The sequence below is a fragment of the Suricata suricatta genome, chromosome 11, assembly GCF_006229205.1.
Source record: "Suricata suricatta isolate VVHF042 chromosome 11, meerkat_22Aug2017_6uvM2_HiC, whole genome shotgun sequence".
NCBI classification, from domain to species: Eukaryota; Metazoa; Chordata; class Mammalia; order Carnivora; family Herpestidae; genus Suricata; species Suricata suricatta.
The window spans coordinates 107,682,615-107,709,012 of record NC_043710.1 but is presented as its reverse complement, the minus strand read 5'-3'; the positions used below and the strand labels follow the sequence as shown (position 1 = coordinate 107,709,012).

Sequence of the window (26,398 nt, the reverse complement as noted above, 5' to 3'; positions counted from 1 at the left end):
CCTGAGGTCCAGCCCACCCCATCCACTGACAGTGGGCTCACAATCAGAGCAAGGAAGGAGAGGTCCCAGGGTATGTATCTGTGTCTGCCTTTGGATCACTGGAGGCACTTCCGTTTGACCTTTCCCAGACGGAGTTACAGGCGCTGGGCTTTGGGAGCTGTCCGTGGTTCTGTCTGCTCCTCTGGCCCCGAAGCGCGGGGTGCTAGTGCCCTGTGTTATTTTCTGTGACCTTTGTTTCAGAATTTTTCTGAAAATTTAAAAAGCTTTCTCTCCCTATATTTTTTCCTGTTATTGCAAAATAGAAAACAATACCAAAAGTACATATAACACATATGTGCAGCTTTACAAATAATTAAGTAAAAACTAGCATGACCGACACTCACCATCAGTTACCAGTGTGACAGGGTCCCCCCCGCCCCTTCCCACCATAACCCCATTCCTCCCCGTGAAGTACCCGTTAGCCCTCTCGCTTTTCTCTTTCATACGGTCACTACGGTATGTATGCAAAAGCATGGCTTTGGTTTTGCCTATTTTCCCATGGAATGTATTCATGGAATTATTCTTGACATATTCTTCTGTGTCCTTCTTGTTTTGATCGATATTATTTTTGTGAGTTTCATCATTTGTGCATTTTCAGCGCCGTGTCGTACTCTGTGTCCTGATTGTATCACAGTCTCTTTGTCCACCTTAGTGGGGACGGACATTCTGGTGGCTTGCAGCTTGGAGCCATGAACACTTGTGTACCTGTATGCTTACAGAGGTCTGTCTTTTCTCTGTGGGATAGAAGTAGTTACAGAAGCACAAAACCATCAGATGAGCATTCTTCTACCTGTTACCAGAAATGCCAGGATGTCTTCCAAAGTATTGCACCAGGTTGCTTTCCCATGGCCAGCAGACATAAGAAATCTCGGGGCGCCTGGGGGCTCAGTCGGTTGAGTGTCCGACTTTGGCTCAGGTCATGATCTCACAGCTCACGAGTTCGAGCCCCATGCCTGGCTTTGTGCTGACAGCTCAGAGCCTGAAGCTGCTTCGGAATCTGTGTCTCCTTCTCTCTCTGCCCCCCCCCACTCATTCTTGTTCTCTCTCTCTCTCAAAAATTAACATAAGAAGAAAGATTTCCCAACACTACACACCCTTGCTTACACCTGATATATCAAACTTTTTAAAAATTGTCCCCAGTCTGCTAAACGTAGAGTAGTATCTCACTGTCATGGCTTGCTACCTTTTCAACAAACGATGGTGGAGAGGAAATGTACTCCCTAGGATCGTTTTAAGGGGGTCCTCTGCTTTTGTGTAGGAGCTTTTCCTCTGTCCCAGCAGTTCTCCAGCTCAGCAGGAGGACAGTGAGCACATCAGACTCTTTCCTTCCAGGACCTGACTTGTAATGTTGTTTCTCCCCCCACCAGCTCCCGACGGGCCCCCCATGGATGTCACCTTGCAGCCGGTGACCTCGCAGAGCATCCAGGTGACCTGGAAGGTAAGCGAGGTCGGAAGCATTTCCCACCGAGTGCCTCCAGGCCTCCTCCTTCCTCAACCAGGAATGAAGCCCCAGCAAGCTTGCTGGTCTCTGGTCTCTTAACATTCTCGTGCCCATTTTTTTACTAACCAGTGAGGCCAGGGGTGGGGAAGACGGGAGGATAAAGGGGCGGGTCCCCCACAACCCCCACCCCTCGCCGCCGTGGCGTCTGCGGCCTGTGCCTGGCGTGGGAGGGAGGACTCGGCAATGCCCAGTGGGGGAGACGGGCTTCCCGCCGCACGGGCCTCTCTCCTAAACGTGCTGTCATAGGTCAGGAGTTGGGTAATGTGAGATGACAGAACAGGGTCCCCTCATCTTGGCCCTCGGCCTGGAGCACGGAGGTGCATATACAATCCCGTCTCTCCTGGTGTGGCTTACGCAGGGGCCTTGGCGTTTCCAGGCCTCAGTTTCCTCGTCTATAAAATCAGGGTGAAAATAGCTGTCTTCTCTCTCTGCCTCTGGGGCCGGAGGAGCTGCACAAACAACAGACCAGCGTGACCTGCAGCTGTTTCTGAGATGCAGAGACTGCAAACGACAGGGTGTCCTGAAGACCCTGTCACTTAAGAAACCGCTTAGAGGAGACCCCACAGCTGGGCCGAGAAAGAGAATAACCTGGAGCAGAGGGAGACGCTGTCCTGGGCGACACTGCCTCGGGCACACAAGCACTGCCTGTCGCACTGAACCTTCCAGGCTTCGAGTACTTTCTTACACTAGCTTATCTGACCCCCTGTACCTGGAGGGTGGCCAGAAGAGGTGCTTCCATCCCTGTCCGTCAGAGGGGCCACGCTTAGAGATGCAGGGTGATTGGCCCGCGGCATTCAAGGACTTCAGTGTGCGGAGTCCGGAGCCCCGGCCCAGCCTCCCCACCACAGCGCACGGCACAGAGTTGGGGAACAGAGAGCCTCCTTAGGGCCCGTATGTGTTCTTCCTGGAGCTTTCCTAGAAGGTGCCCAGAGCCGGTGTCCCTTCACATCCAGAGCCGGGCACCAGGGCTTTCCTCAGAAACTGGAGGTGATGCCTGGAGTCAGGCCCAGGTCTGTCTGCATCCTGGGTCTGGACCCACTTCCTAGGAACACGGTCAGGGCGCCCAGAGGTGGGGGCAGGGATTGAATATGTGTGCAAAACACTGAGCCGTTTGTCTACAAAGCTCTGACCCGGAGGTCGATAAAAATTTAGAATCAGATTTATTTCTCCAAAGTCTCATAATGAAAAATAAAATTGATTAGAAAGTTAGAACTTCAGAATGAACCAACTCATCAATAAGTTTTGGCCTGACTTCTCAGGGGATTTTTTTTAACACCAAGAAACAGATTAATGAAAAATAAAGATTCACTTGAAAGATAAGTCACTTCATTTTAAGACTCTTTCCACGAGATGGATCGCCACTGCTTTATGACATAAATTTGCAATCAGCCCTATTGATTTCTTAATGCTTCAGAGAAATATTGTTCAGATTGATTTAAATCCTGAGTATGCCCGTTGGGGGTGAGGGGAGCAGCAGAAGGGAGGAGAGGGAGAGAGAGCAAGAGAGAGGAGGAGGAGGAGGAGGAAAGAAAGAGGAGGGAGGAAGGAAGATCGGTGGAGATTAATATAAACATGTGAACGTACACGTGTCTGTGGCGGGTGTGCGGGCCGCCTCTCCCGGGCTCTGCGGTATCTGTTGTGTGGACATGTTGTGGAGCGCTCTGCACGGGCGTGTGTCACGGCGTAGATGGCTTGGTCACGTGGACACGTGCGTGGCCATATGGACGTGTGCATGTGAAACGGGAGTCTGCTCGTTACGAAGACGGGGCGTCCCTCTGGAAGGTGTGCGTGTGTCCACAGTAGACGCCCCTGTGTGTGCGCGAGCGTGTGGATTCGTGTGGGCAGACAGGAGAATTCAGAAACCCACTCACTCACAAGCCAGCCAACAGGACGGCCCACGTCCAGGGAGACAGGATTCGGGCGTCAACAGAAAGTCGAGTCAATTAAACACACACACCTATTTAGTGAGTTCAAAACAATTATGTTACATTAAAAACTTCAGTTTATTAAAGTTAACGGAGCTTAAAATGCAGTTCATTTAAAATATTCATTGAATTAAAACAACAGTGGGACGGGTTTACTAACGTCATTGCTTTGGTCTCACTATTTTTTAGTATAGTAAAAGGTGGGCTTGTAAATTACCTTCATTGTCTCTAAACCGCTGAGTCAAGCTGGTTGTGTGTGCACTGCGGTGGGTGCATCTCCCCACCTCTAGACGGGCAGGTCTGCTCGGTAAAGGAGCCGGTGTCCCCCTGGGAGTCTAGGTAGGTGGGCGGATGCGGTGTTTGCTCTGATGGGTCCGGATGCGTGTGTTCATGGTTCCGGACGTGAGACGTGTGAGGATTGGGTGTGTCCGTCTGGCTGTGCAGCAAGGGTGAAGCTTGGGGGGAGAGCACGTTTTCTAGCCCCAGACTCGTGCCAGGGGTGGTTCTCCGTTCTCCTGGCTGACCGGGGTCCGGCCTCCATCACCGGCCGAGCGGGGCTCCGTAATTCCCGCTTCCTACCAGGGTCCTCATCTAGCTCTGGCCCTCCATCTGGGGGCTGGCTTCAGGCCCCAGCTCCCACACCCCCCAGCCTCTCACCACGATGCCCAGGGCAGTGGAGCTTCCTGCTCCAAGGAGCTGGGCACACACCAAAGTCAAGGATTCTTTTTTTTTTTTAATTGTGGTAAAATATATCTACCATTTTATTCATGGCTCAGTGCACAGTTCAGTGGCGTTAAGTACATTTAAAATGTTGTGCGCCCGTCACCTCCATCCATCTCCAGAACTTCATGATCCCAGACAGAAACTCTGCCCCCCATTGAAGGCTAGCCCTGCCCCGAGCCCCTGGTAACTTCTTGTCTCCTCTCTGTCTCTGCAAATTTGACTATCGTGTGACCCCATGGAAACTGTCTCACACAGCATCTGTCCTGTTGTGTCGGGCTCATTTCTCCTCGCATGATGTCTTCAGGGTCCGTCCATGTGACCGCGCGTGGCCGGGCTGCATTCCGACTAAACTGGAGGCTGCCTGTCAGGCTGACTGATACTCCGCTGCCTCGGAGGCCACACCTTGTGGATCCGTTCATTCGTCAGCAGACGCTCCGGCTGCTTCAGCCGTGGCCGTGGGGAACAGGGCTGCCCTGCACAGGGATGCGCAAGCGCCCGGGTCTCTACTTCCAGTTCCGTGGGGTCTGTGCCAAGGAGTGGGACGTCCGGGTCACGTGGCAACCCCATGGTGGGCCCTCTGAGGAGCTGGAAGACTGTTTCCCGGCAGCAGCGCACGGGGGTCCGGTTTCCCCACGTGGTCGCAGGCACTTGCGCTCTGTTTTTTGGTAGGAGCCGTCCTACGTGATGCAGTGTGGAGTCTCAGGGCTCTGGCTTTACTCACGCTGAGTGCTCACCTCCTTCTCCGTCTGGTTACTTTTTGTCTGCTGTTCCCTGTCTTCCCGTCTCCGAGCCCAGGCCGAACGACATTCCTGTTCGTTCATTCATTCATTCAATAACTGTGGACTGAAGGCTTACGACACATCAGCCGTCATAGTCACTGAAAGTAGAGCAAAGAGCAAACAAAACAGACAATGCTTCTTCGTCTTCACGGTGTTTACATTCTAAGGGGAACAGATGGACCCATAAATAAAATATCCAGTGATGCTAAGTAAATGCAATGCAGAGAAATAAAACATGGGGAAGAAAAGATGGGTTCAGGCAGTAATGGCGGCCAGGAAGGAACGTAAGGACTACTGAACGGAGAGCAAGGCGCAAGCTCAAGTCATGATCTCGTGGTTTGTAAGTTCGAGCCCCACATCGGGCTCTGTGCTGACAGCTCAGAGGCTGGAGCTGCTTCAGAGTCTGTGACTCCCTCCCTCTCTGCCCCTCCCCTACTCACACTCTGTCTCTCAAAAAATAAATGTTAAAAAAGTTTTTAAATTCGCCAAGAGCCAAAGTTTGGAAAGAGCCCAAATGTCCATCAGTGGATGAATGGATAAAGAAGATGTCGGCAGTCAAAAAGATTGAAATCTTGCCATCTGTAACTACATGGATGGAACTAGAGGGTATTCTGCTAAGCGAAGTCAGAGAAAGACAGATACCATGTGACTTCACTCATGAGGAATCTAAGATACAAAACAGATGAACATAAAGGAAACGAAGCAAAAAATAATATAAAGACAAGGAGGGAAACAAAGTATAAGAGACTCTTAAATACAGAGAACAGACAGAGGGTGGCTGGAGGGGGTGTGGGAAGGGATGGGCTCCGGGAAAGGGGCGTGAAGGAATCTCCTCCTGAAATCACTGTGGCAGCAAACGCTACCTAACCTGGATGTAAGTTAAACATGGAGGTGGGCCCAGTGTGAACAGCCAGAGGCCAGTGTGGAGCGCAGGGAGCACGGGGAGGAGGAGATGGCCCAGGAGGGAACGGGGTCAGATCATACAGGGCCGTGCAGCCGTTATGAGAACTTTGGGTTTCACTCCAAGTGAGACGGGAGCCTTTGAAGGCTTGGGCCCAGGGGAGTGGTGTGACCTGACTTTGGCTTTAAGACACTGCGTCTTGTCTCCCCTCCCCTCACGCCCACAGGCCCCCAAGAAGGAGCTGCAGAATGGCGTCATTCGGGGCTACCAGATCGGCTACCGAGAGAACAGCCCGGGCAGCAGCGGGCAGTACAGCATCGTGGAGATGAAGGCCACCGGGGACAGCGAGGTCTACACCCTGGACAACCTCAAGAAGTTCGCCCAGTACGGGGTGGTGGTCCAGGCCTTCAATCGGGCCGGCACCGGGCCCTCGTCCAGCGAGATCAACGCCACCACCCTGGAGGACGGTGAGGGCGCCAGCAGAGGGCCGGGGTGCAGAGGCGACTGCCAGGGTGGCCTCCGAGCCCTTCCACGGCTCCCGGTCCTCCCCACGGTCCCGTGAGGCACACAGGCTCCCTGGGCCCCTCCATCTCCTCTTGCCCACGGGCTCCCCAAGAGAGCACCCCGGGCCCCTCGATCCAGTGGCCGGCATCTGTCCACTGCTTGCTGCTGCGCTGCCTACCTGAGCACCTGCCACCACACTCTGTCCATGTCACTCCCTCATTCTGGCCCTCACTCGTCTCTCCCCCCAGACTCTCCTCTACACTCTGCTCCTGTTTCTCTTCCCTTACAACCGGCTGCTTGGAAAAAGGGCAGAAACAAAGTTACCTTTGGATTTCTGGGCGACAGCCTGTCCACCACCTGTTTTAGGGGCCTGAGATGAGACCGGGGCTAAGAAATTCAAAGGTCCATGTGGCGGGTGATTTAGAGCCCACTGTTTAAAACATGATTCTCTGAGGACCGGAGAGGACTGAGTAACTACAGGGCCCAGTTTTCAGGGGCACGAGGTTAGCAGGAAGCAGGAATGTGCCCGCTCTCCAAGCACAGAGAAGGAAGGGCCAGCTGGCACCTGAGCCTGCGCGGGTTTGAGAGAGGAGAGGTGGCCCCTGCAGCCCCCCCGAAGGGCAGACCAAAGAAGCAGGGTGTTCTCAGCTTCCTGCTTGATGCCTCAACCCCAACCAGAGTCTGAGATTAAAACCTTCGCTACGTCTGACCCTGCCCCCCAGAGGGGGGGCTCTAACAGTCCCGAGGGCGCAATGCCAGCAGGGCACCCGACACCCCACCGCGAGCAGGTCTTAGGTTAGCCAGCGCCTTCTCCCTGCTTCATCCTCTCGGAAGGCGGAGACGCCCCTGGGAGGGAGGACGGGTCAGGTCAGAGACACCCGAACGCACAGGAGCTCCCACCCGGGGTCCTTGGCTTGAGCTACAAATCGGAATTAGCTGGGGGGCTTTAAAAATACTGATGCCCGGGCTTGATCTCCCGAGATTCTCGGTCAGCGGCTTGGGGGCGGAGTCTGGGCTTTGGGGCGGAGTCTGAGCTTTGGGGCGGAGCTCTGAGTCCCTGGGGAAGGAGAGACTGAAAACAGAGGGAAAGGCCCATGGAAAGAGAGGCACTGAGAAGCCTGGGGGGGGGGGGGCCACGAGGCGACAGCTCCGCCTCCCCATCCCACCCTGGCTCCATCCCCCCCAGCACCTCCTGTGCGTGGCGCTGGCCGCAGGCCTGGCTGGGTGGGGGAGCACCTCTTCACACCAGGGGTACTGCCCCCAAGCGGTGCTGCAACCCAGGGGCTCTCCAGCCTGAGTGTGTGTCAGAGTCTCCTGGAGGGCCTTGTCCCCGAGCTTCTGCTTGAGCAGCTGAGCACATTTTGCCTCCGAGTAAATTCCCGGGTGCTGCCAGTGCTGTGGGCACAGGAGCCCCCGTGAGGACCATGGCACTGCCAGCGAGGCCCCCGCCTGAGACAAGGAGCCAAGGGTCACGCAAGCTAAGGAGCCTGTCCGGAGTCACCCGTCTAGTCAAGAGCAGAGCCCTGACCCTCCTACTCCTTCCGTTCACCCCGTTGTTACCCTCTCACTGGGGGGCGAGGGTGGATGCAAGACCCCGTGACGGGGACGCAGGATGCCCCGGAGAAGCCGTGTCCAGGGGGCTCGGGCAGGCCCCGCCGTGCACTGAGCTTCCTGTCCTCCAGGGCAGCCCAGGAACCAGCCGGCCAGGCCCCCCCGCTGTGGGGTGGGAGTTGGGGGGGTGATCAGCAGGGGCTGTGGAGTCATTTTGAAAACAAAGGAGGAGAGAGGAAAGAAAGTTTCCAGCCGCAGTTGCTCAGCACTTTTTCATCCTTAATTAAGGCCCTCGTTAGCCTGTCAGATCCTGATCGTTTCCCGGCAATATTAGCGCTCCTCCTGGGGTATTCAAGGGCCCCTGCTTTAGCAATAGTGTCTTTTCCATAATTATATTACCTTCATTTTGTTCGAACGGGCGATCTGTATTAGTTTATTACACTGGGTCCCTAATTACATGGTGCTTATATTTTTACACCTAAGTAATATGAAACAATAATCATTCTCAAAGAGGATCGTTACGATGATGTATTATCATTTAAATGCTCATAAAAATTAGAGTTGCCTCTTGTGGGCCAATGGGATCTAATTACCTTCCATCCGGCCTGGGCCTCCCTCCTCCCTCCTCCCAGAGCAAAGCGCACATGGCCTTTCCCTTTGGCCCCAGCAACTCAGAAGCCAGCAGGAAGGGCCACCGAAGTTCTCCCAGCCGAGGTGGCACCCGGAACCCGGCACCGCTGCCCTCTGCCGGCTCAGAAAGAGCGGCCTGCACCCGGGCAAGCCCCCGGGGGAGGGGTGGACTTAGGTCAGGTTCAAAGGTCGCTCTCCGATGGGCAAGGTTAGAGCAGGACGGACCACCTCCAGTGGCCTCAGAAAGTACTTTCTCGTCATCCAGGACACTTTGATATATCCACGTACAGGGACAAGGGACAGAGGTGCAATAGTCCCAGAAGTCCTAACGGTCTGTGGAGCCTCTTTCCCTCTTCTCCAGGGTGAGGGGACCGCTTCCTTCTTTGCCTTCCCTTCAGCTTGGCAGTAAGGACGCGAGGGGCCCGAGGGCCGCCTCCCTGGGCTCAGGCCGCCCAGCCAGATAACACAGCCGCCATCAGACAAGACCCAGGGCTGGCCCGGAGACCTCCCAGGCTCTGCAGGGTCCGGCGGAGGTGACTCCGCGGGCTGCGGTGCGCGCTGGTGAATGCCCACGGGCTCACACCCAGAGCTCATCGCCTGGTGCCCCAGCACTTCCCCAGAGCCAGGTGAAGACCTCTGTCCACCCAGTGCCAGAAGAGGACGCTTGCTCCGCTCCCCCACCCAGATCTCCTCACTCACTGTCAGGAGCCCCTTCCGTGTTCCTCGGGCAGGGACGCAGGTCTCGGGCTGCACCTCCTGACCGGGCCCTTCGTGTCCCTCCCCGCCCGCGCAGTGCCCAGCCAGCCCCCCGAGAATGTCCGGGCCCTGTCCATCACCTCGGACGTGGCCGTCATCTCCTGGTCGGAGCCCCCACGCAGCACCCTCAACGGTGTCCTCAAGGGCTATCGGGTCATCTTCTGGTCCCTCTACGTGGATGGGGGTGAGTCTGCCGGGACCAAAGGCCGGGGCTGGGGAGGGTCTCTGTCCACGCTTCCCGTGGGATGTCCCGTGGAGGCGTGGCCCCCCTTCTGCACACGCCACCCCAGCCAGAGCCAGACGTCAGGGTGGGTCACCTCTGTGGTGGGACAGGGGCGCCAGTGCTGCTCAGAGGCGGTGCTGGGAGCAGCAGGGCTGTGGTGGCGCCCGTGTGTGTCTGATGTAGCACGAGGTGTCAGTCAGGGGCCGGGCCGGGGGAGGTGCAGGGAGTTTCATGATGGCGCTGCTTGCAGAGGGCCGTGGCCGGAGGCTGGGGCACCCAGGACTATCCTCACCCCTAGGCCAGAAGGGACCAGAGGAGGAAGTGGGGCTACTAGAACCTGGGAGGGGGGCGCCCCTTGGCCAGGCCGTGGGGCACGCTGCCTGGGAGCCGGGGAGGGGTGGGGAAGAGCATTCAGTGAAGCCGGGCAGGACGGGCAGACGGGAGGCAGCCAACCCTGGTGTGCTGTCCCCGCCCTGGGATGGCCGGTCCAACAGTGCTGTCCCTGCCCGCTGCTGGTCGCAGGAGTCCTACGGAGGCCCCGAAGTCTGCAGCCTCCCAGACTGGACGTGCTCTATCGGGGGCCATAAGGGCCCCGGGGAGTTTACCCCCTGGATCCTGAGCCTTCTGCGGCCAGCCCCGGGGCCCTCCCTTCCCCCCAGGAGGACCCAAGACTCCGGCTCGTGGTCGTTTCTGCAGGGCCCCCCCTCCCCCGCGGGATGGTGCTGTGCCCAGACGCCCTGTGACAGGACGTGTCCTTCCTGGCCTCCACCTCACCTCTGCTGGCTCCCCCAAAAGCACGGAGCCCCGGAGCTCGGGGGCTGGGTCTCTGGCCTTGTTGTGAGATGGCCTCCCACGTTTGTGCCAGATAAGGGGTGGGCCCTCGTTTTCCAGACCTTCCGCCTCTTTTCTAAGCCCACAATCTTTCCTAAAGTCACCTGGATTGTTGGCCGTGCTGTCCTCTGTTTGGGTCTTTCTGTGACCCTGGTCCTGGGCAGGTCTACCGTGCAGGTCAGATTTCCTAAAAAGAAAGGTCCTGCTGCTCAGGCTTCTTGAGGGCCCCCTGCACTGACCCGGGTTGCCTCAGGGCAGGCACGGCGTCTTGGCCCCCGTGGCACCGGGCAGACTGTTGCAGTCCCCTGGGCAGGCTGTCTGCTTCGGGCCCTTTGCCTGCCCCGGGTCCCCGATGAGGTGCTGGGGGGCCGGGGAGGGGGTTGCAGGCACCTGTCTTCTACAAAGCCTGTCCTGAGCCGGTGCGTCTGGGCCTGTCTCGGAAAGCCGGGTGGTCCCGGGGGATGGCTGTCAGCTCAGGAGCCTGTCTCGTTTCCTCCTTCTAAGACCCGGGTCTTCCTCGGGACGTGCTCCCTAGGATCTCCCTCAGTCCACCGCACGTTCCTCGACAGAGCCCAGGGCGGGTCCTCGCCGGCTCCTCCTGGACGAGGCTGTCCCCTCCACCGGCCTCGCCCAGGTTCTCTGCGGGTTCTTCCTGGGGAAGGAAGGCGACCTAACCCCTTGCATACAGCACTGAGAGTTGAGGGTGCTGGCCCGGGAGCAGTCAGACACGGAGGAGGCAGCCTCAGCCTGTCCCCAGTCATCGGGGGTGACACCCTGCCCGTGGCCTGAGAGCCCAAGGAGGCCCTGCAGCGGCCGAGAGGAATGGCTGTGACCACGCCCCCGGCCTAGGCTCCCTTCCGGGTCCACGTCACGCTTGGGATCCCCCACATGGAGAGGGGGTCCGGTGGAGGAGGGGAAAGGTGCTCAGAGAGACGGGTGTGTTCCAAAGGGAGCGCATGGAGTTTAATTTGGTGCAAGGTCAGCTGAGGCTGAGGCCTGGCACATGCCACTCACCCTAGCTGGGCCACTTGGGGAGACGTGTGGCCCGGGAGCAGCGCCCCAGACCTGCCCCCGGGTACCTGAGGGCCTCGGGTCACCACTACCGTGGAGCCGAGGCCGGAGCCCCGGCTGGCAGAGGGGCGGTGGCCGGCCCGGCCGCACTCAGGCCGCGTGTCCCCGGCAGAGTGGGGCGAGATGCAGAACGTCACGACCACGCGGGAGCGGGTGGAGCTGCGGGGCATGGAGAAGTTCACCAACTACAGTGTGCAGGTGCTGGCCTACACCCAGGCCGGGGACGGCGTGCGCAGCGGCGTGCTATACATCCAGACCAAGGAGGATGGTGAGTCCCCGCCCCGCGCCCGGCCCGGCCCGCCGGCCAGGCCTCCCCCGCCCGCTGCTGGGCGCTGCCCAAGGAGGGGGTGAGAGCGTAGCACCGTCCTCTCTCCTGTCCCTTGAAGTCATCGCAGTGGCTTGGAGCGCCGGGGCCCGCAGCTGACCGTGGGTGGTAGTGGGGTGCTCCGGGACTCCCGCCCCCTCAGCTCCCCGTGCAGCCCACCGTCAGAGGCCAGATAAAGCCTCTCTCCCCACCTCCTCCCCAAGGGCGTCCTTTGTGTGGCGGGATTCTGCCTTCTTCCCTCTGGATGCAGGTGGTTGGGGCAGGGAGGAGGGGAGAGGATACCACTCCCGCATCTCAGGTTAGGGACGCGGCAGAGGCCCCAGCATGGTCCAGGCCCTGGACTCGGGCATGCTGGGCAGGCTCTCGGTGAGAATGGGATGTGCCTCCATCTGGAGCTATGCCCTCCAAGCCTTCCCCCCGGGGCAGAACTGGAGGAAAACCAGCGCTCAGGAGCCAAAGCTCAAGGGCGGAATGACAAATCAAGGAGGTCGGGGAGCACAGAGCCCAGCGGAGAACAGGTTGGGAGAGGGGCCCAGAGCTGCACCCCGCCAGGGGGCCTCGCTCACAGAGGGAGCTCCCGGGACGTGCTGTGTGCGGCCACGGCAGCCACGGCAGCCACGGCAGCTCCGGGCTCCTGCGGCCGGCCGCCGCTTTCTTCCTCACCGCATCCCAACACCATCGCTCAGCTGACCAGAGAGACGGAGGGCAAGTGGGGGCGGGCAGAGAGAGGCAGACTCAGAATCCCAAGCAGGCTCAGGCTCTGGGCTGTCGGCGCAGGGCCTGACGCGGGCTTGCACTCACAAACTGTGACATCATGACCTGGGCTGAAATTGGAAGCTCAACTGACTGAGCCCCCCAGGCGCCCCTTCACTCAGCTGATTCCTAAACCTTCGGAGTCAGGTGCTGTATATTTAAGAGAGTCCATTTGCGTGAAGAGTGGCAGGCACCCAGGGGCACTTAAACTAGCCAGCGTTGGTCGTGGCTTCCTACCCTCACTGCCTCCGTTTTCTCCGAGCTCCCACGGTCTGGGCCCCTCCGGTGCCACTTGGCAGAAGGTGCTGGAGGATCCGAGTCGTTGAGAGGAGAGGGTCGGGCTGGGCGGATGGTAGAGAGCTTCCCAGAACAGCTCGGGGAGCGGAGCACTTTAATCTGGCTCCCACTCTCCCTAAGCCCAGCCCTTCCATCGGATCAGCCCCTCCACGCCGTAAGCTCTGAGCAATTAAATATTTACCAACCTGCCTGCCCTACTTTTCCTGCCATTAATCCCCCATCAAGGTTTCCTGGGACCGCTCCAGGCAGAGCCACCTGCTCTCATGTGAGACCAAACAGGGACCGTGCTCCGAGCCTGGCCCCTCCCAGAGCCTCTGGCCACACACGCAGGCTCCTTCCCAGCCTCGAGGGAGGACCCACCGGGGCCCCCAGACTCCCTGCATCCTATTCTGATGCAAGGCCTGAGCCATAAGCCCCTCCCCATGTTTGACAAAGGTAAGGGATTCCCTGCCAGGGAACCCAAAGGTCCACACAGCTTTCAACCTTTCCACCTAGAGCCGTCCACAGAGCCGCGCAGGGGTGCTCCTGGCGGGGAGGGGGCCCTGCCGTGCAGCTCCCTGTGCTCGTGAGCACAGCAGAGAGCAGGCCCCAGCCCCGCCAGTCACGGGCGAGTCACCTAACCTTCCCGAACCTCCGATTCCTCGTGATAAAATGGGGACAGTGAGGACTCATCGCACTAAGAAGCAAGTTAACTGTAAAATCCTTTCTAAAACGTGCAGTGCTAGCAAACAGCAGGTGCCTAATGGCTACCAAGGTGCTGGCAGTGAAGTGACTGCAGTGGTGGACCCAGGCACCCCTGAGCGGCTCCGTGCCCTCCCCAGAGGGAGACCCCAGGCCGGAAGGAAGCCACTGCCAGATGAGGTCTGACGCAACAGCGGCCACACTTGGCCGTGGACCACGTGAGGTCATAAGCAGGACCGAGCCTTGCCGGTAGCTCTGTGAGGTATGTTTTATGTCCATTTTAGAGGTGAGAAAAGTGAGGCGCAGGGAGCTAAAGCACCTTGCTGAATGTCACTGAGCTCTCAGGGGGCAAATGGAGACCTTCTTGCCTCCGTATCCTCTGTACCGTATGAGACAGGACTCTGGGATGTGAGCAAGACAAGTCAAAACAAACAAACAGAGGTTTAAGCAGTGCGTGGACGTGTCGTCACACACACACAACAGGAAGCCTTGAGGGGGCAGCTCCGCAGGGTGGTTGACTCCGTGGTCCCCGGGCTCTGCCGGCCTGGGCACACCAACTGTTCCTTCCGTCATCTCCAAACGACCGGTCCCCGGCATCACCGCAGACGACCGAGTTCAGAGTCGGAGACGTGGTCTCCCCCTACGGCCTTGCCTCTCTCAGCCCGGAAACCCCTCACAGACTCCCCTCATTTCCCGCCGGCCACACTGGGGCCACGCGGCTCCCCGAAGCCGGTCACGGACAGGGGGATGGTCGTGGCCGGCTGCCCCGCGGCGGTGGATCCCCTGGTGGTGGTGACGGGGCCGCGTTCTCTGAGGGACGGAGGGGCAGGGTCCCCAGGGGTCCGGAGAGAACAACGCAGGTGGGCGGGCGGACAAGCGGGCCCTGCACCAGCCCCCCCGCCCCGTCCCCCTCGCTGTGTAGACGGTGTTATCACAGCTCTTTCAGCTGACAGGCCTGCGTCCGGCTCCAGCTCTGCCATGGGAGCCTGGACGAATCACCGGACACTGTGGCTCTCCACCTACCGCCCCTGCCCGCTCTGGGTGATGCCGCTGCTGACGTACGGGCCACATTCTGAGTATCAGGGACACAGAGGATGTAGGAAGTCGTCGCGAAGAAGAGGAGAAAGACAATAGGGCGGAAGATAAAATGTCTGAAAACTTTTCAAAACTGGTGAAAGACATCACTTCCCAAAGCACAAAGCACTCTACAAACTCCCCACACGATGACCTACGGAAGTCCACACACAGGCTCCGCGCAATAAAGCTGCTAAACAGGAAACACAAAGAGGAAATTCCTAAAAGCAACCAAAGCGCAAAGGACCGGTTACCTTCACGGGACCAACAGTTAGACTAACCGCTACTTTATCAGAAACGACGGAACAATAAGAACAAAACAGGAAGCGGCGCAAGTCGTGGAAGCAAGAAGGCAAGGCGGTGGCATAAAGTGTGGACGGAACATAGTTGTCAACCTCTCTTTTATGCAAACCAAAAATGCTCCCCAAGATTAAAATGAAGTAACGACATTTTCAGACAAAAACTGAGAGAACGGATCACCAACACACCTGCTCTGGAGAAATAGCAAAGGGCATTCCTGAGCTAGAAGGAAGATGATCCCAGGTAGGAGCTCCTGATGCAAGAAGCAAAAAGAGCAATTAAATCTCCATTAACACTGCACGAAATGATGATGATGGTGATATTTTCTTGGGGAGGGTCTAAAATATATACATAATTAAAATAGGGGCACCTGGGTGGCTCAGTCAGTTGAGCCTCCGGCTTCGGCTCAGGTCAGATCTCACGTTCGTGGGTTCAAGCCCGGCGTCAGGCTCTGTGCTGACAGCTAGCTCAGAGCCTGGAGCCTGTCTTCGGATTCTGTGTCTCCCTCTCTCTGCCCCTCCGCCTCTCATGCTCTGTCTCTCTCTGTATCAAAAAATAAGTAAAACATTAAAAAAAAATTTTTTTAAATAGACAACAATGGCATAGAAATTGAGAGAGGGTAAGAAGTTCAAAGTCTCTTGCATTGTCTGAGAGGGAAAAAAGTGCCAATCAATGACGTTTGACTTTGGTAAGTCAAAGGTTCTCACTGAGTAACCCCTAAAAGTCGTGAAAGGCTAAGAACCAATCTGATAAAGAGAGGAAATAAAGTATGTTTTTAAAGACTCAATCCAAAAAAAAAGCACAAAAGGAAATAAAAAGAAAAACAGAATAAGAGGAACAAAATGTTTAGTAAGGTGAGGTATCTAAACCCAAACATATAAGTGATTGCATTAATGATAAATCAACTAGATTATTTAATTAAGAGATAAAGACCGTCAGACTATCCAGCAAGGAAGCAAAACCCAGCTATCCACTGTTTACAGGAGACACCTGCGACGTAAAGGCAGAGGAAGGTTCCGTGTGAGAGCATTGGAGGCATCACTAGAGGGACAGAAAGATACCCTGTTAGGATCAGAGACCCAACTTACTAGTCAAATAAAAACAGTTCTGAATTTGTCGTGACCCTAATAACATAACCTCAAAATATATAAAACCAAAGACCGACAGGACCACAAAACCAGACACACAGCCATGGGGGCGTACCAACATGCCCCCCTCAGTTACTGCTGAGAAAAGGAAGCAGGGACAGAGAAGATCTGAACCCGAGTTGGCACACCGCCCGCTGGCCGCCGTGGCCCCCGCACCCACAGCGTGCAGAGACACGAGCAGAAGTGGTATGTCAGGGCTGTAGCTGCGACGGAGGGCACAGGCCCCCGGACGGATGGCCGTGGTGGAGCGTCAGTTTTAGCCTAGAACTGTGACCACTTACTAGAGTTTTAAAAAACTTGTAGTAGGTGCTAGAGCAAAACTGACCATTGTCACCTTTATCACGTGGCTTCTATGTGTCAGGAGCTGTGCCGGGTGCTTTGTTTTAATCAGCACTAATCACCTCTGATGAACCTTTCATGTGGTTGTTATTGTGTCCACTATCTAGATGGGGAAACTGAGACTCAGGGAGGCAGAAACGAATTGATAGGATGCCACCGCTGTCCTCGAAGGAGCATAAAAGCTTCCAGGAGGGAAGACAATTCAAGGCTCAGAGGAAGGGGAGCCAAAAACAGGAAGCATCCAGTCTCCCAAGCAGAGCGCTGGGGACCCAGCTGGGCGAGGCAGGACCGGAGATGGGGGCCGTGCGAGGGCAGAATCCACACGAAGCGGTGTGCCCCTGGGATGGATATCCCCTCCTAACCACAGAGGGGCCTAGGCAGCACCCCAGGGGCAGCGCCCTGGGCGCACGGCAGGAAACCCGGTCACCCATTGGCTGACACCAGCCGCTGACCTCCAGGAGGAGGCCACTGTGTGAGTCCATGGAGCCCCCAGCCTCAAGGAGCCCACAGGCCACAGAGCAAAGTGGCCAGTATATACGTTTGGTCTACATACAAGCTAGGCCTTGAGCCTTGGGAGAGGAAGCAGGTTAAGGTCCTAGGGGTCGATGGGAGTTCCCCACGGGTTCTGTGGCTCTTTTGAGTGTCCTAAATCCTTGCTTCTGGCCAAACAGCTGTGAAGCTGGCCGTTCCCAGTGCCTCCATCTGAGACACTTTGTTACAAGCCCCAAATGATCACCTTTCTCCTCATTTGTCTGCCAGGCTGGAACCTCCTCCTTTAAACCATAGCTCAAGGATACCTCCTCCAGGAAGCTCTCCCAGACTGTCTGCCTCACTCTGCCCACCACGTTATTCTTTCTCTACACTGACCTGGACTTCTCCCGACTCAGTTCCAGGTCCCCCCGCGGGCATCAAGGCTGTGCCTTCGTCCGCCAGCAGCGTGGTCGTGTCTTGGCTCCCCCCGACCAAGCCCAACGGGGTCATCCGCAAGTACACCATCTTCTGCTCCAGCCCTGGGTCCGGCCAGCCGGTGAGTGGGCCCAGTGCCGAGTGACGAGAGGGACAGGAGAATGGGAAAGGGGCCAAATCCGGGGCTGCCCGTGTCCATGCTCCTACCTGAATTCACAGACAAGAATGGGCACCGGTCACGAGAGAGCAGCAGAAGCCTCACCCGGTGTCCATCACGGGTCTGTCCTCCGATCCAGGGGCTGCAAGGCTGTCACAAGTCCTGGAGGCTTCTTGAGTCAGGGGTCACCACCAAGCAAACGTGAGAGGGAGACCGAGGCCTCGACTCGTCGGGTCTTGGGGTCTGGCTGGCCACTCAAGGTCCTAGCCGGCTCCAGAGCTGGTGACTGGGGCCCGCCTAGTCCGTGGCCTCTGGGCTCCGGCGGCTGCTGGGGCTCTGCCCTGAGTGGCCTCCTCAGCACGGAGCCCACTGGAGGGAGGAGGAAAATGGTGGACGGACGGCAAGGGCGCCTCCCTCTGGGCCAGGGCTGGGCCTCACTGCCGGGGAGAGGGCTCAGGCTGCAACGTCTGCCCAAAGCGGGGAGTGCAGCGCGGGGCCGGCCCTCCCCTTCCAGAGGGGCCCCCAGAGAGGGAAGAGGCTGAGGGTGGGGGCAGAGCACCCATAACCTGCCTCCTTCCCCGATCTCAGCCTCTCAAGCACTGAGTTCCGCTGTCCCAGCTACAGGAGCAGGGGCTCCTGCCCTCAAGGGGTGTCCGGTCTAAGGGGTGGGGGAGGGGCGCGCTCGGCGGGGGCGGGGGGGGGGGGTAGCAGCCGGGAGATGTGCTAGGGACGTCGCCACGGGCAGCGGGGACGGGAGGCGGCGTGTGACAGGACAGCCGCCCACGCACCTGCAGGCGCCCCTGGCAGCCAGGAAGCTGCCCTGAAATTACTGGGTGACTGCGCCACCTCCCCCTCCGCTCTGCTCTCCCGTGGTCTTTCTGAATTACCCTCCGCGCGGCAGGGGCCCAGCGCTGTGCCAGCGAGGCCCGAGTCCTGTTACCAGAGGGGAAGCCCAGAAACGGCTTCTCAGTGACTGTGTCCTGCCCGTGGCTTTGCGGCTCCTACCAGAGAGTGCACGTGTGGTGGGCGTGCAGCCCCATGAGATCCCACAGCAGCCGGGCAAGCCCCCAGAGCAGGGAACGCGGCGTCATGGTGCCCCCGCGCACCTCCTCGTGCCCCCTCCGGTCCCCACCCTCCCCCCGCCAGGGTGACCGCCATCCTGACTTCAGATCCGTGTGGCCTGTTTTTGTCCGTCGTGTAAGTGAAGGTCATGCCATTCATCTGGCTTCTTATACGCAACATGGTTTTGAACTTGTGAGTTTCCTCCGCCTTGTTGGGTCTGGTTATGGATCATTCTTTCTCACTTCTGTATAGGTTTCAACCGTCCGCGTATATAGAATTGTTTCATCCATTTCATTACCCGTTGGTAGGCATTTGGGTAGGTTCCGGTTTGGAGCTGTTCCTCGCGGCGCTGCTGTGCACACCCATAGGTGTGTGCTCGTGTGCGCACCTGCCTGTCGGGTGTGTGCCCAGGCGAGGAGATGCTGAGCCGTGGGGGCTGGACGTTGAGGATGTGCTGCTGAGGTTGGGTGGCTGTGCCCAGTTTCCGGTCACTGTTTTAGCCACGCCGTCTGCCCCTCTCCCCCTGCACCACCCCCCCCACCGTCCTCGGCCTGTCACCAGTCTGGACACCGCTGTGCCTGTTCCCGTCCACACCTCTGCCCCTGCCGATCCTGCCGTGGCATGGACTCTGTCCTCGTCACACACTGAGTGCATTCCGTGGCAATTAGCGGCTCACACTGTCTCCCCGCTGGTCCGTCCGTGGGGCCCCGTGAGGACAGGGGCAGCTTCCTTTCATCTCTGGTGCCCCGGCTGCCAAGCACTGTGCCTGGAACATCACTGTCACTAAATACACGTTTGATGAGTGAATTACAGGCAGCCTGGCAGTTGCAAAGCCTTGGGTGTTGGGCAAGTTTCCCTTTGTAAATCGGTGGGGACGGCCCCTCACTCTGGAGCTTGGCTGCGTGCTGTCATCTCCGCCTCCGACCAGGAAGCCTTTCAGAACAGGGCTGCCTCCCCATTACCTCGGGCCTCACGAGCCCCCAGAACGGAGCTCCGGGTGCCCGGGGCCTGCTGGAGACGGGGGCCCTCCCCCTTCTCGTCATCTCCTGAGCCCGGAGGAAGCGCCTCTCTCCCGGGGAGGGCTCCCATCCCCCGGTGGCACACGGGGTGAGGGGGCGCGTGAGGGGGACTTCAGCTCAGCACCCCGTGGGGTAGAGACCGCCTCCGCAGGAACCCAGAGACCTGACCACCACATGGGATTGTGTGCTGTGACCGCTCTGCACGACTATGCTCCAAATTCCAAACAAGTGCATTACAAATTCACTCATGAAAGGTTCTAGGGGTGAGTGCTGGGGGTGAGGACACAGTGTGCGCACGGACAGCGCACAACCATGGGTGTGAGTGTGAGGTTAGAGGCAATGCACGTGAGTCTAACGTGTGCACACACGTCAGAGTGTGTGGAATCCCGAGAATAGACAGGAACCGCACAGAGCGTGGGCTCCCGGAAGTTATGCCCTGGGGGCAGCCAGCGCTGCGCTGAGTCCCGTTAGAAATTGTACCAAATGTTTCAATACATTTGTCGTTTTTCTCTGATTATCAAAATAATGCAATTTTCTTGTACAGAATTCTATAAATACATGAAAGAATAGACAGGAAAGTAGAAATTACTTGTGCTCATTCCCTGAAGGCAAACATGGGCAAGGTTTTGGTATACAGCCTTCCAGGCTTTGATCTGTACATACATTAGGGGGTTTTTTATAAAAAATTAAAACAAAATTTTTCATAATGTTAATAATCTGTTTTCCATGTAATACACGCAGGCACTTTCCCACAGCACCACACACTTTTCTCAAACGTGACCTTGCGTGCCCCTATGTACACAGTCTATTTAATTCATGCCCTCACTCTTCCATCTTTAATCTACATTCAAATGGTCAACATCATAAATAACACCTCACTGAACATTCTTCATATGAGTCTTCATGCACGTTTTATTTTCCTAGCTAAATTTCCACAGTAATTCCTGAGTCACAAAGAATATGGATATTCTTAAAATGCACATATATGTTCGTGAACTACCCCTCAGAAAGCTGGGACCAATTTATGCTGCCACCAGTAACGGAAGTCCATCCTTGTTTCTTACACGTGTGCGAATCCAAAATATTATACCCGTTTCATTTTTGCCAGTTGGAGTTGAACAAAGGTGTCCTATTTTAGGTATATTCCTTTCATTACTAGTTAGGTTGATTATTGTTATGTTTGTTGGCTGGGGTTTTTTTCATCGTTGGGTAAAATCCTCATTTCATGTCCTTAATCCATTTTTTATTTGGGTGGTTCATGGTTCTTTCTCATTGATTTGTGAGTGCTCTTTATATATGAGGCTGCTGATAACCGGGTTTTTTTAATCATTTTGGCTGCAATTATTTGCCAGCTCGTTGCCTGCCCTCTGATACTATTTGTGGTGTGCCGTACGTTTTGTTTTTAGATGATTCACACTGATGAGTCACTGCCATTTATGATTTTTGCCTTTATTTTTATGATTAGAAAGACAAATATTTTCACAGTTTTACCTTTTTCTTTCTAACCTTTGACCCATTGGGACCTTATTTGGGAGCACAGTGATGTGTTTTTAAAAGTGATTCCTGGAGGTACTTGGGGAGTCCAGGTTCAAGGGAAGACCCCAGGGTCTGGATACAATGCCAACACCTTCAAAGGGAAGCCAAACCTTTCCTGCCTGTGTAGACACAGACGCACGCCCACGTGCAGCGGGCGCAGTCCACTTCTCTCACACATGTGCACGCACACCTCCGTCCTCACAGGACAGCGCCCTATTGACAAAGGACTCGCCCACCCCTTGCCTATTTGTGCCTCTAACCACACCGGGCTCTTCTGGCAGCGCGGTGTTGCTTTCTTAGTTCACAGAGTAGAAAACGGAGGCCCCGGGAGCCCCGAGAGAGAGAAGTGCGTGAGCTACGAGACGCACCCCCGGGGGAGAAGGGCCGTGGTGCTGGGCACACTCCCGCACCCCACTCCGTGCACAGCCCCTGGTCGCCTGCAAAGACGCTGCAGGGGGCTGCGCGCCTGGGTGCAGCAGGGACCCTCCGGGCTCCAGGCCAAATCCCCGTGAGGGAGGCAGGAGGGAGAACTGGCCAGGGAGCTCTGCGCAGGGAGACGCCTGTGCCCCCTCCCTAACATCTCCCTGCGGATGGCCCGGGGCCGGAAAGGATGGCTTCCCCTGCGTAAGTCATCGGCCCCTCCGCCCTCCCGGGGGCACAGATGATGTCCCTCTGTGACCCCATCTGCGTCTGCAGGTCTGTCCCTCAGCATGCGCGCGAATGCGTCCACATGTCCGTGTGCATGTGAGCGTGTGTGTGTGCACGAGATCCCGTCACTGCAGAGATAACTAATTATTAGCTCCCTCTGGCCCCAGGGCCCCCCATCTGTTCCGGGGGCTGCTCCCCCTCCCCAGACTTCTGCCCTGATTTCAAAGAGGCCCTAGTGCTGCCCTCCTTCCCTTCCCCGCGGCTGACCAAAACATAAAATAAAATGAAAGCCAGCCCCACCCGGCCTGGACCAGGGAAGGGGCTGACAGGAGGTCTGCAAACTAGGGCTTATCAAAAGCTCCTTCTCAAATTCATTTCAATATCTGAGCCTCTGGTTTCCAAGGCAACATAATCTTTTCATCAAAGCAACTGGTAAAAACCACTGGGATCTGATATTGTTTTGTTGGCAACTTGTCAAAACTGTCATTTGGTTAAAAAAAATTTATAGATTTATACAACCTACAAACACATACGGTGATCTATACCACTAATGATCATTAATGAAGTAGTGCCCGGCGAAGCTTTCAGACTTGCGTCTCCCACCCCAGACCGTTGGCTCCCACAGGATGAAGGTGTGGTGTAGACGGCAGGGCTGGGAGGAGGCGCGGGGCCACACGGGCGGGGGGGGGGGGGCGTCTACACCCCTAATAAGTCACACGCGGCGAGTTGGCTTCTTCCCAAAGACTCCCTTTCCTCGGATCTTCTGGGACCCTCTGGCCTCCGTTCTCGCTCTCCCGACTCCCTCCCTCCCTCACGCTGACACTCGCATCCCCTGACCTGCAGCCTCACTTGCCAGGGTCTGGACCCGTCGAAGAAGTAAACTGAGGCTGGCCCAGGGGGACGCCAGGGCCAAGCCCCTGCAGACTCTGCCGCCTGTGGCTCCCAAACCACAAAGGGCCAGCGAGGCAGGACCCCGCCTGCTCTTCCCGCCCCCTGACTGGGACTCCAGGCCCAGGTCCCCGGGGAGGCGGGGGTGGAGGCCGGAGGAGGCCCGGGAGCCTGGGTTCCAGCGCGTCTCCACCGCGTCCCGCAGGCGCCGAGCGAGTACGAGACAAGCCCGGAGCAGCTCTTCTACCGGATCGCACACCTCCACCGCGGGCAGCAGTACCTGCTGTGGGTGGCCGCCGTCACCTCCGCCGGCCGGGGCAACAGCAGCGAGAAGGTCACCATTGAGCCCGCGGGCAAGGGTAAGCCACCCGGGCCGGGGGCGGAGAAGCTGCCGGAAGCCCCTTCCAGAACCCGGGCTCTCCCCAGACGGGGGGGGGGGGGGGGGTATCTCTCTGCACCCTGTCTGCCACCTGGCTGCCAGGAGCCGGCCGCCACCTGCTGCCCGCCGGCGCCGACACCGGGCCTCTGCTGCCCCCTGACTCCCAGAAAGCCACACAGCAGGCTCCCGGCTGCGCAGCTCCGGCGGTGGCCACGGTCCCCCACTCCGAACTCTACCCCAGGGTTGAAAGAAGGGACATTAGCCTCACTCCCAGCTCACAGCGGAGCATTTGTCCCAAGAGGGGGTGGTGGCAGGGCACACTGCTTCCAGGGGGCCGAGAGCCATCAAGGGAGCCTCCTGCTGTGGGAGCTGGACGCCGTGGGTGGAGGCGGCGGCGTTGATGGCTGCGTCACTCAATGCACAGACGTCTGCCAGGCGCAGCCCCGGAGGCTCTGGCCGGACGCTGCCAGCGGGTGTGTTCCCAGGGGCGCCACCGAATCCCTGGCCTGGGCATCAGTATGGAATGAGGGCGTGTGCACCCCACTTCACGGGGGACGGCAGTTCTGAGGCCCCAGCCCGAGAGCGGAGAGGCAGCCGCACACAGGGGCTGACCGGCCCCTGTGCCCTGGGGTTTACCCACCACCAGCCCCTAACTTCAGCGCTGTGCTCGGCTCTGGGCCTCCATGGGAAGGCCCCCTTCCGCTTGGGCCTGCCTCCTCCCAGAGCCCCAGAAACCAACCCCAGCCACATGGCAGTCCCAGGTCTGGAACCCCGAAGCGTTTGGTCGCTTGGTTAACTTTACACCCTTAACGTGGCCTGGTGATCCGTGAGGCGCCTGACACGGTCACCGTCTCCAGGCCCCTTGACATCTTTGCCTTTCTTGCCTTCCGGAACATGTGTATATCTGACGGGTTTCTACTTACCCCAGGCGGGTGACCCCCGGCTCCGTGTGAGGCTAAGTGTCCCCATTTCGCCTCTTCCTCCCGTGTGCCTGGTCTCCGTGATGGCACCGTCACCCAGCCGGAGTCAGGCAGTCATCCTCACCTCCCCCTCGGTCTCGTCCTCAAAATCGGTCAGACCCCAGGTCCCGACAGCTCTTGCTGGAGCCCCTCCCCTCTTGCCCACTCGCGTCGACTCGGCCCTGCTCTCTGGACACCATCTCACTGCCGATGCACCTCCTTTACCACGCCTTCCTCTGCCGGCAGCCGGGGCTTTATCTACAACTCCATGTTGAACACGTCACTACTTACTTAAGCCTCCAGTGGCTTCTTGTGTCCCCAAGTCCAGCCTCCTTGTTCTGCCGAGAGCCCCCCGGCGCCGCCCCCCGACCCCCCCGCCCCGTGCTCCTGCTCGCCACACCTCCCCCTCCCCTCGCCCTGCGCTGCGGTCAGCCAGGGTGTGTGCAGGCCTCCTACTCCCCACGTGTCTCGGCCTCCAGACCCCTACTCAGCGCTGCTCCTCTGCGCCCCGTGACTGTCCTTCTCTGCACGAGGCCTTCCCTGTTAGCCTTCGAGATCCAAGGGGCCTCCCTGGCCTTCACCTCCACCACCTCTGAACTGGCAGGTCCATGCCCCCCGCAGGCTCCCACGGGTCCCTGCACCTGTGGCCACCACAGTATTTTCAACCTGGGGGAAAAGCTGTTTCTTAAGCTGGGCTCCTCGCTGGGCACGGCCCTGAGATCAAGACCTGAGCTGAGAGCAAGCGTCGATGCTCTGCCGACTGAGCCCCAGGCGTGCCCCTGCCCCCGCAGTGGTACTGTTCAAGTCTCCGGCTCCCTCTCGGGCCACGGGCAGCTTGCGGACGGGGAAGGGATCTTACTCATTTTGTGACTCTTCAGAGCCGCATGTGGCAGCTGGCCCATAACAACTACGTTTGTGGGGCCAGTGACTCCCGTCTGAAATCGCCTGCGCCCACCCCTGCTCCGAGCTCCGAGCGGAGGTCAGGTGGGAGATGGGGGGCTTGAACTGTGGGTTTGGGGAGCCCAGGGCCGGCAGCCAGCACAGCGCTGTGCGCCGAGCTGGGTGCCCTCATGCCCCCCGCCCGCAGCCCCGGCGAAGATCATCTCCTTTGGAGGCACCGTGACGACCCCCTGGATGAAAGATGTCCGGCTGCCGTGCAATTCAGTGGGGGACCCCGCCCCTGCGGTGAAGTGGACCAAGGACAGGTAGGTGCGGGACCCCCGGGGGCCGACTGACCCAAGTGACGGGCGGTAGAAGAGCCAGAAGGAAAAGAGTCAGGCGCCCATAGCTTCCAGCTGACCAGAGGCCCTGCCAGGGGCACAGCTACTGCTCCCCAGGAGGCCTGGGCCCCCCGGCTCCCCACTGTGGACTGCCAAGGATCTCCTTCTCTGGGGGCTCCCTTCCCTTTCAGGGTTACTGGATACCCCAGGAAGTGCCCTCCAGTTAGCCTCCTTGTGCTCCCAGGACCTCCAGTCCTGGGAGAGGCCCCAGGAAGAGGGGGTGCTCACCATCCCCCGTCTCTGGCCCCCCCCATCCTGCAGCGAAGACTCGGCCATCCCCGTGTCCATGGACGGGCACCGGCTCATCCACACGAACGGCACGCTGCTGCTGCGCGCCGTGAAGGCCGAGGACTCCGGCTACTACACCTGCACGGCCACCAACACCGGGGGCTTCGACACCATCATCGTCAACCTTCTGGTGCAAGGTGAGACCCAGGCAGGCGGCGCCCCGCCCAGCTCCCCAACGGCCTGGGCGACGGACCCTTAGTGGACCAGAGGTGCCACCTGGAAGAGAGGCAGGAGGGATGGAGAGAATGACAGGAGCTGGGGAGGCTCCCGGAGGGTGGGGAAGCCAGGCCTCTGCCCCCCGCCGCCACCAGACGTTCGTGCGCGTGGTGAGGCCGGCTGGCTTTCCCCCACAGTCCCCCCGGACCAGCCCCGCCTCACTGTCTCTAAAACCTCCGCCTCGTCCATCACCCTGACCTGGATTCCAGGTGACAATGGGGGCAGCTCCATCCGAGGTGAGAGGGGTCTGGGTGAGGAGGGGGAGGAGGGGAAGAAACCCTGGGCCCAGGAGCAGGGGAGGGCTTCACCCACTCCCACCGCTTCATCCCCATAATGCCCCAGAAGCGATAAATGGGGGGTGATTCGGACCAGAAGGAAGTGACCCAGGTGCCACAGAAAGTCCCCAGCCCACGTCTCCTGGTTTTAGACGGCCCACCCAAGTTGCTGCTGGTGACCGGTGTGAACCTGGAGAAACCTGTTTTCTTCTCTGGGCCTCAGTTCCCAAATCTGTAACAGTGGACAGAGAGTGCTTCTCGACCTTGAACATGCACATGGATCACTGGGGGCAGGGGTGGGGGGCGGATCTTAAGGAATGCAGATTCTGATTCCGGAGGTCTGGGGTAGGATCTGACCAGCTCCCAGGAGATCTAATACTGCCTTCAGGGCCATCCCTGGGGTAGCAGGGTCTAAACAGGGCCCCTCTGAGCCT

At 58.2% G+C, this 26,398-nt stretch overlaps 1 protein-coding gene across 1 annotated transcript in view; it reads left to right on the top strand.

Annotated features, from left to right (window-relative positions):
• Window positions 1-26,398, top strand: part of DSCAML1 (DS cell adhesion molecule like 1) — a 305,212-nt gene that overhangs the window by 269,897 nt on the left and 8,917 nt on the right. The window contains exons 17-25 of the mRNA XM_029915701.1: window positions 1,407-1,477; window positions 6,095-6,335; window positions 9,347-9,493; window positions 11,547-11,702; window positions 17,239-17,378; window positions 22,773-22,926; window positions 24,993-25,110; window positions 25,447-25,610; window positions 25,827-25,925. Of these exons, the coding sequence (XP_029771561.1) occupies window positions 1,407-1,477; window positions 6,095-6,335; window positions 9,347-9,493; window positions 11,547-11,702; window positions 17,239-17,378; window positions 22,773-22,926; window positions 24,993-25,110; window positions 25,447-25,610; window positions 25,827-25,925 (1,290 nt within the window). The remainder of the gene's footprint in view (window positions 1-1,406; window positions 1,478-6,094; window positions 6,336-9,346; window positions 9,494-11,546; window positions 11,703-17,238; window positions 17,379-22,772; window positions 22,927-24,992; window positions 25,111-25,446; window positions 25,611-25,826; window positions 25,926-26,398) is intronic.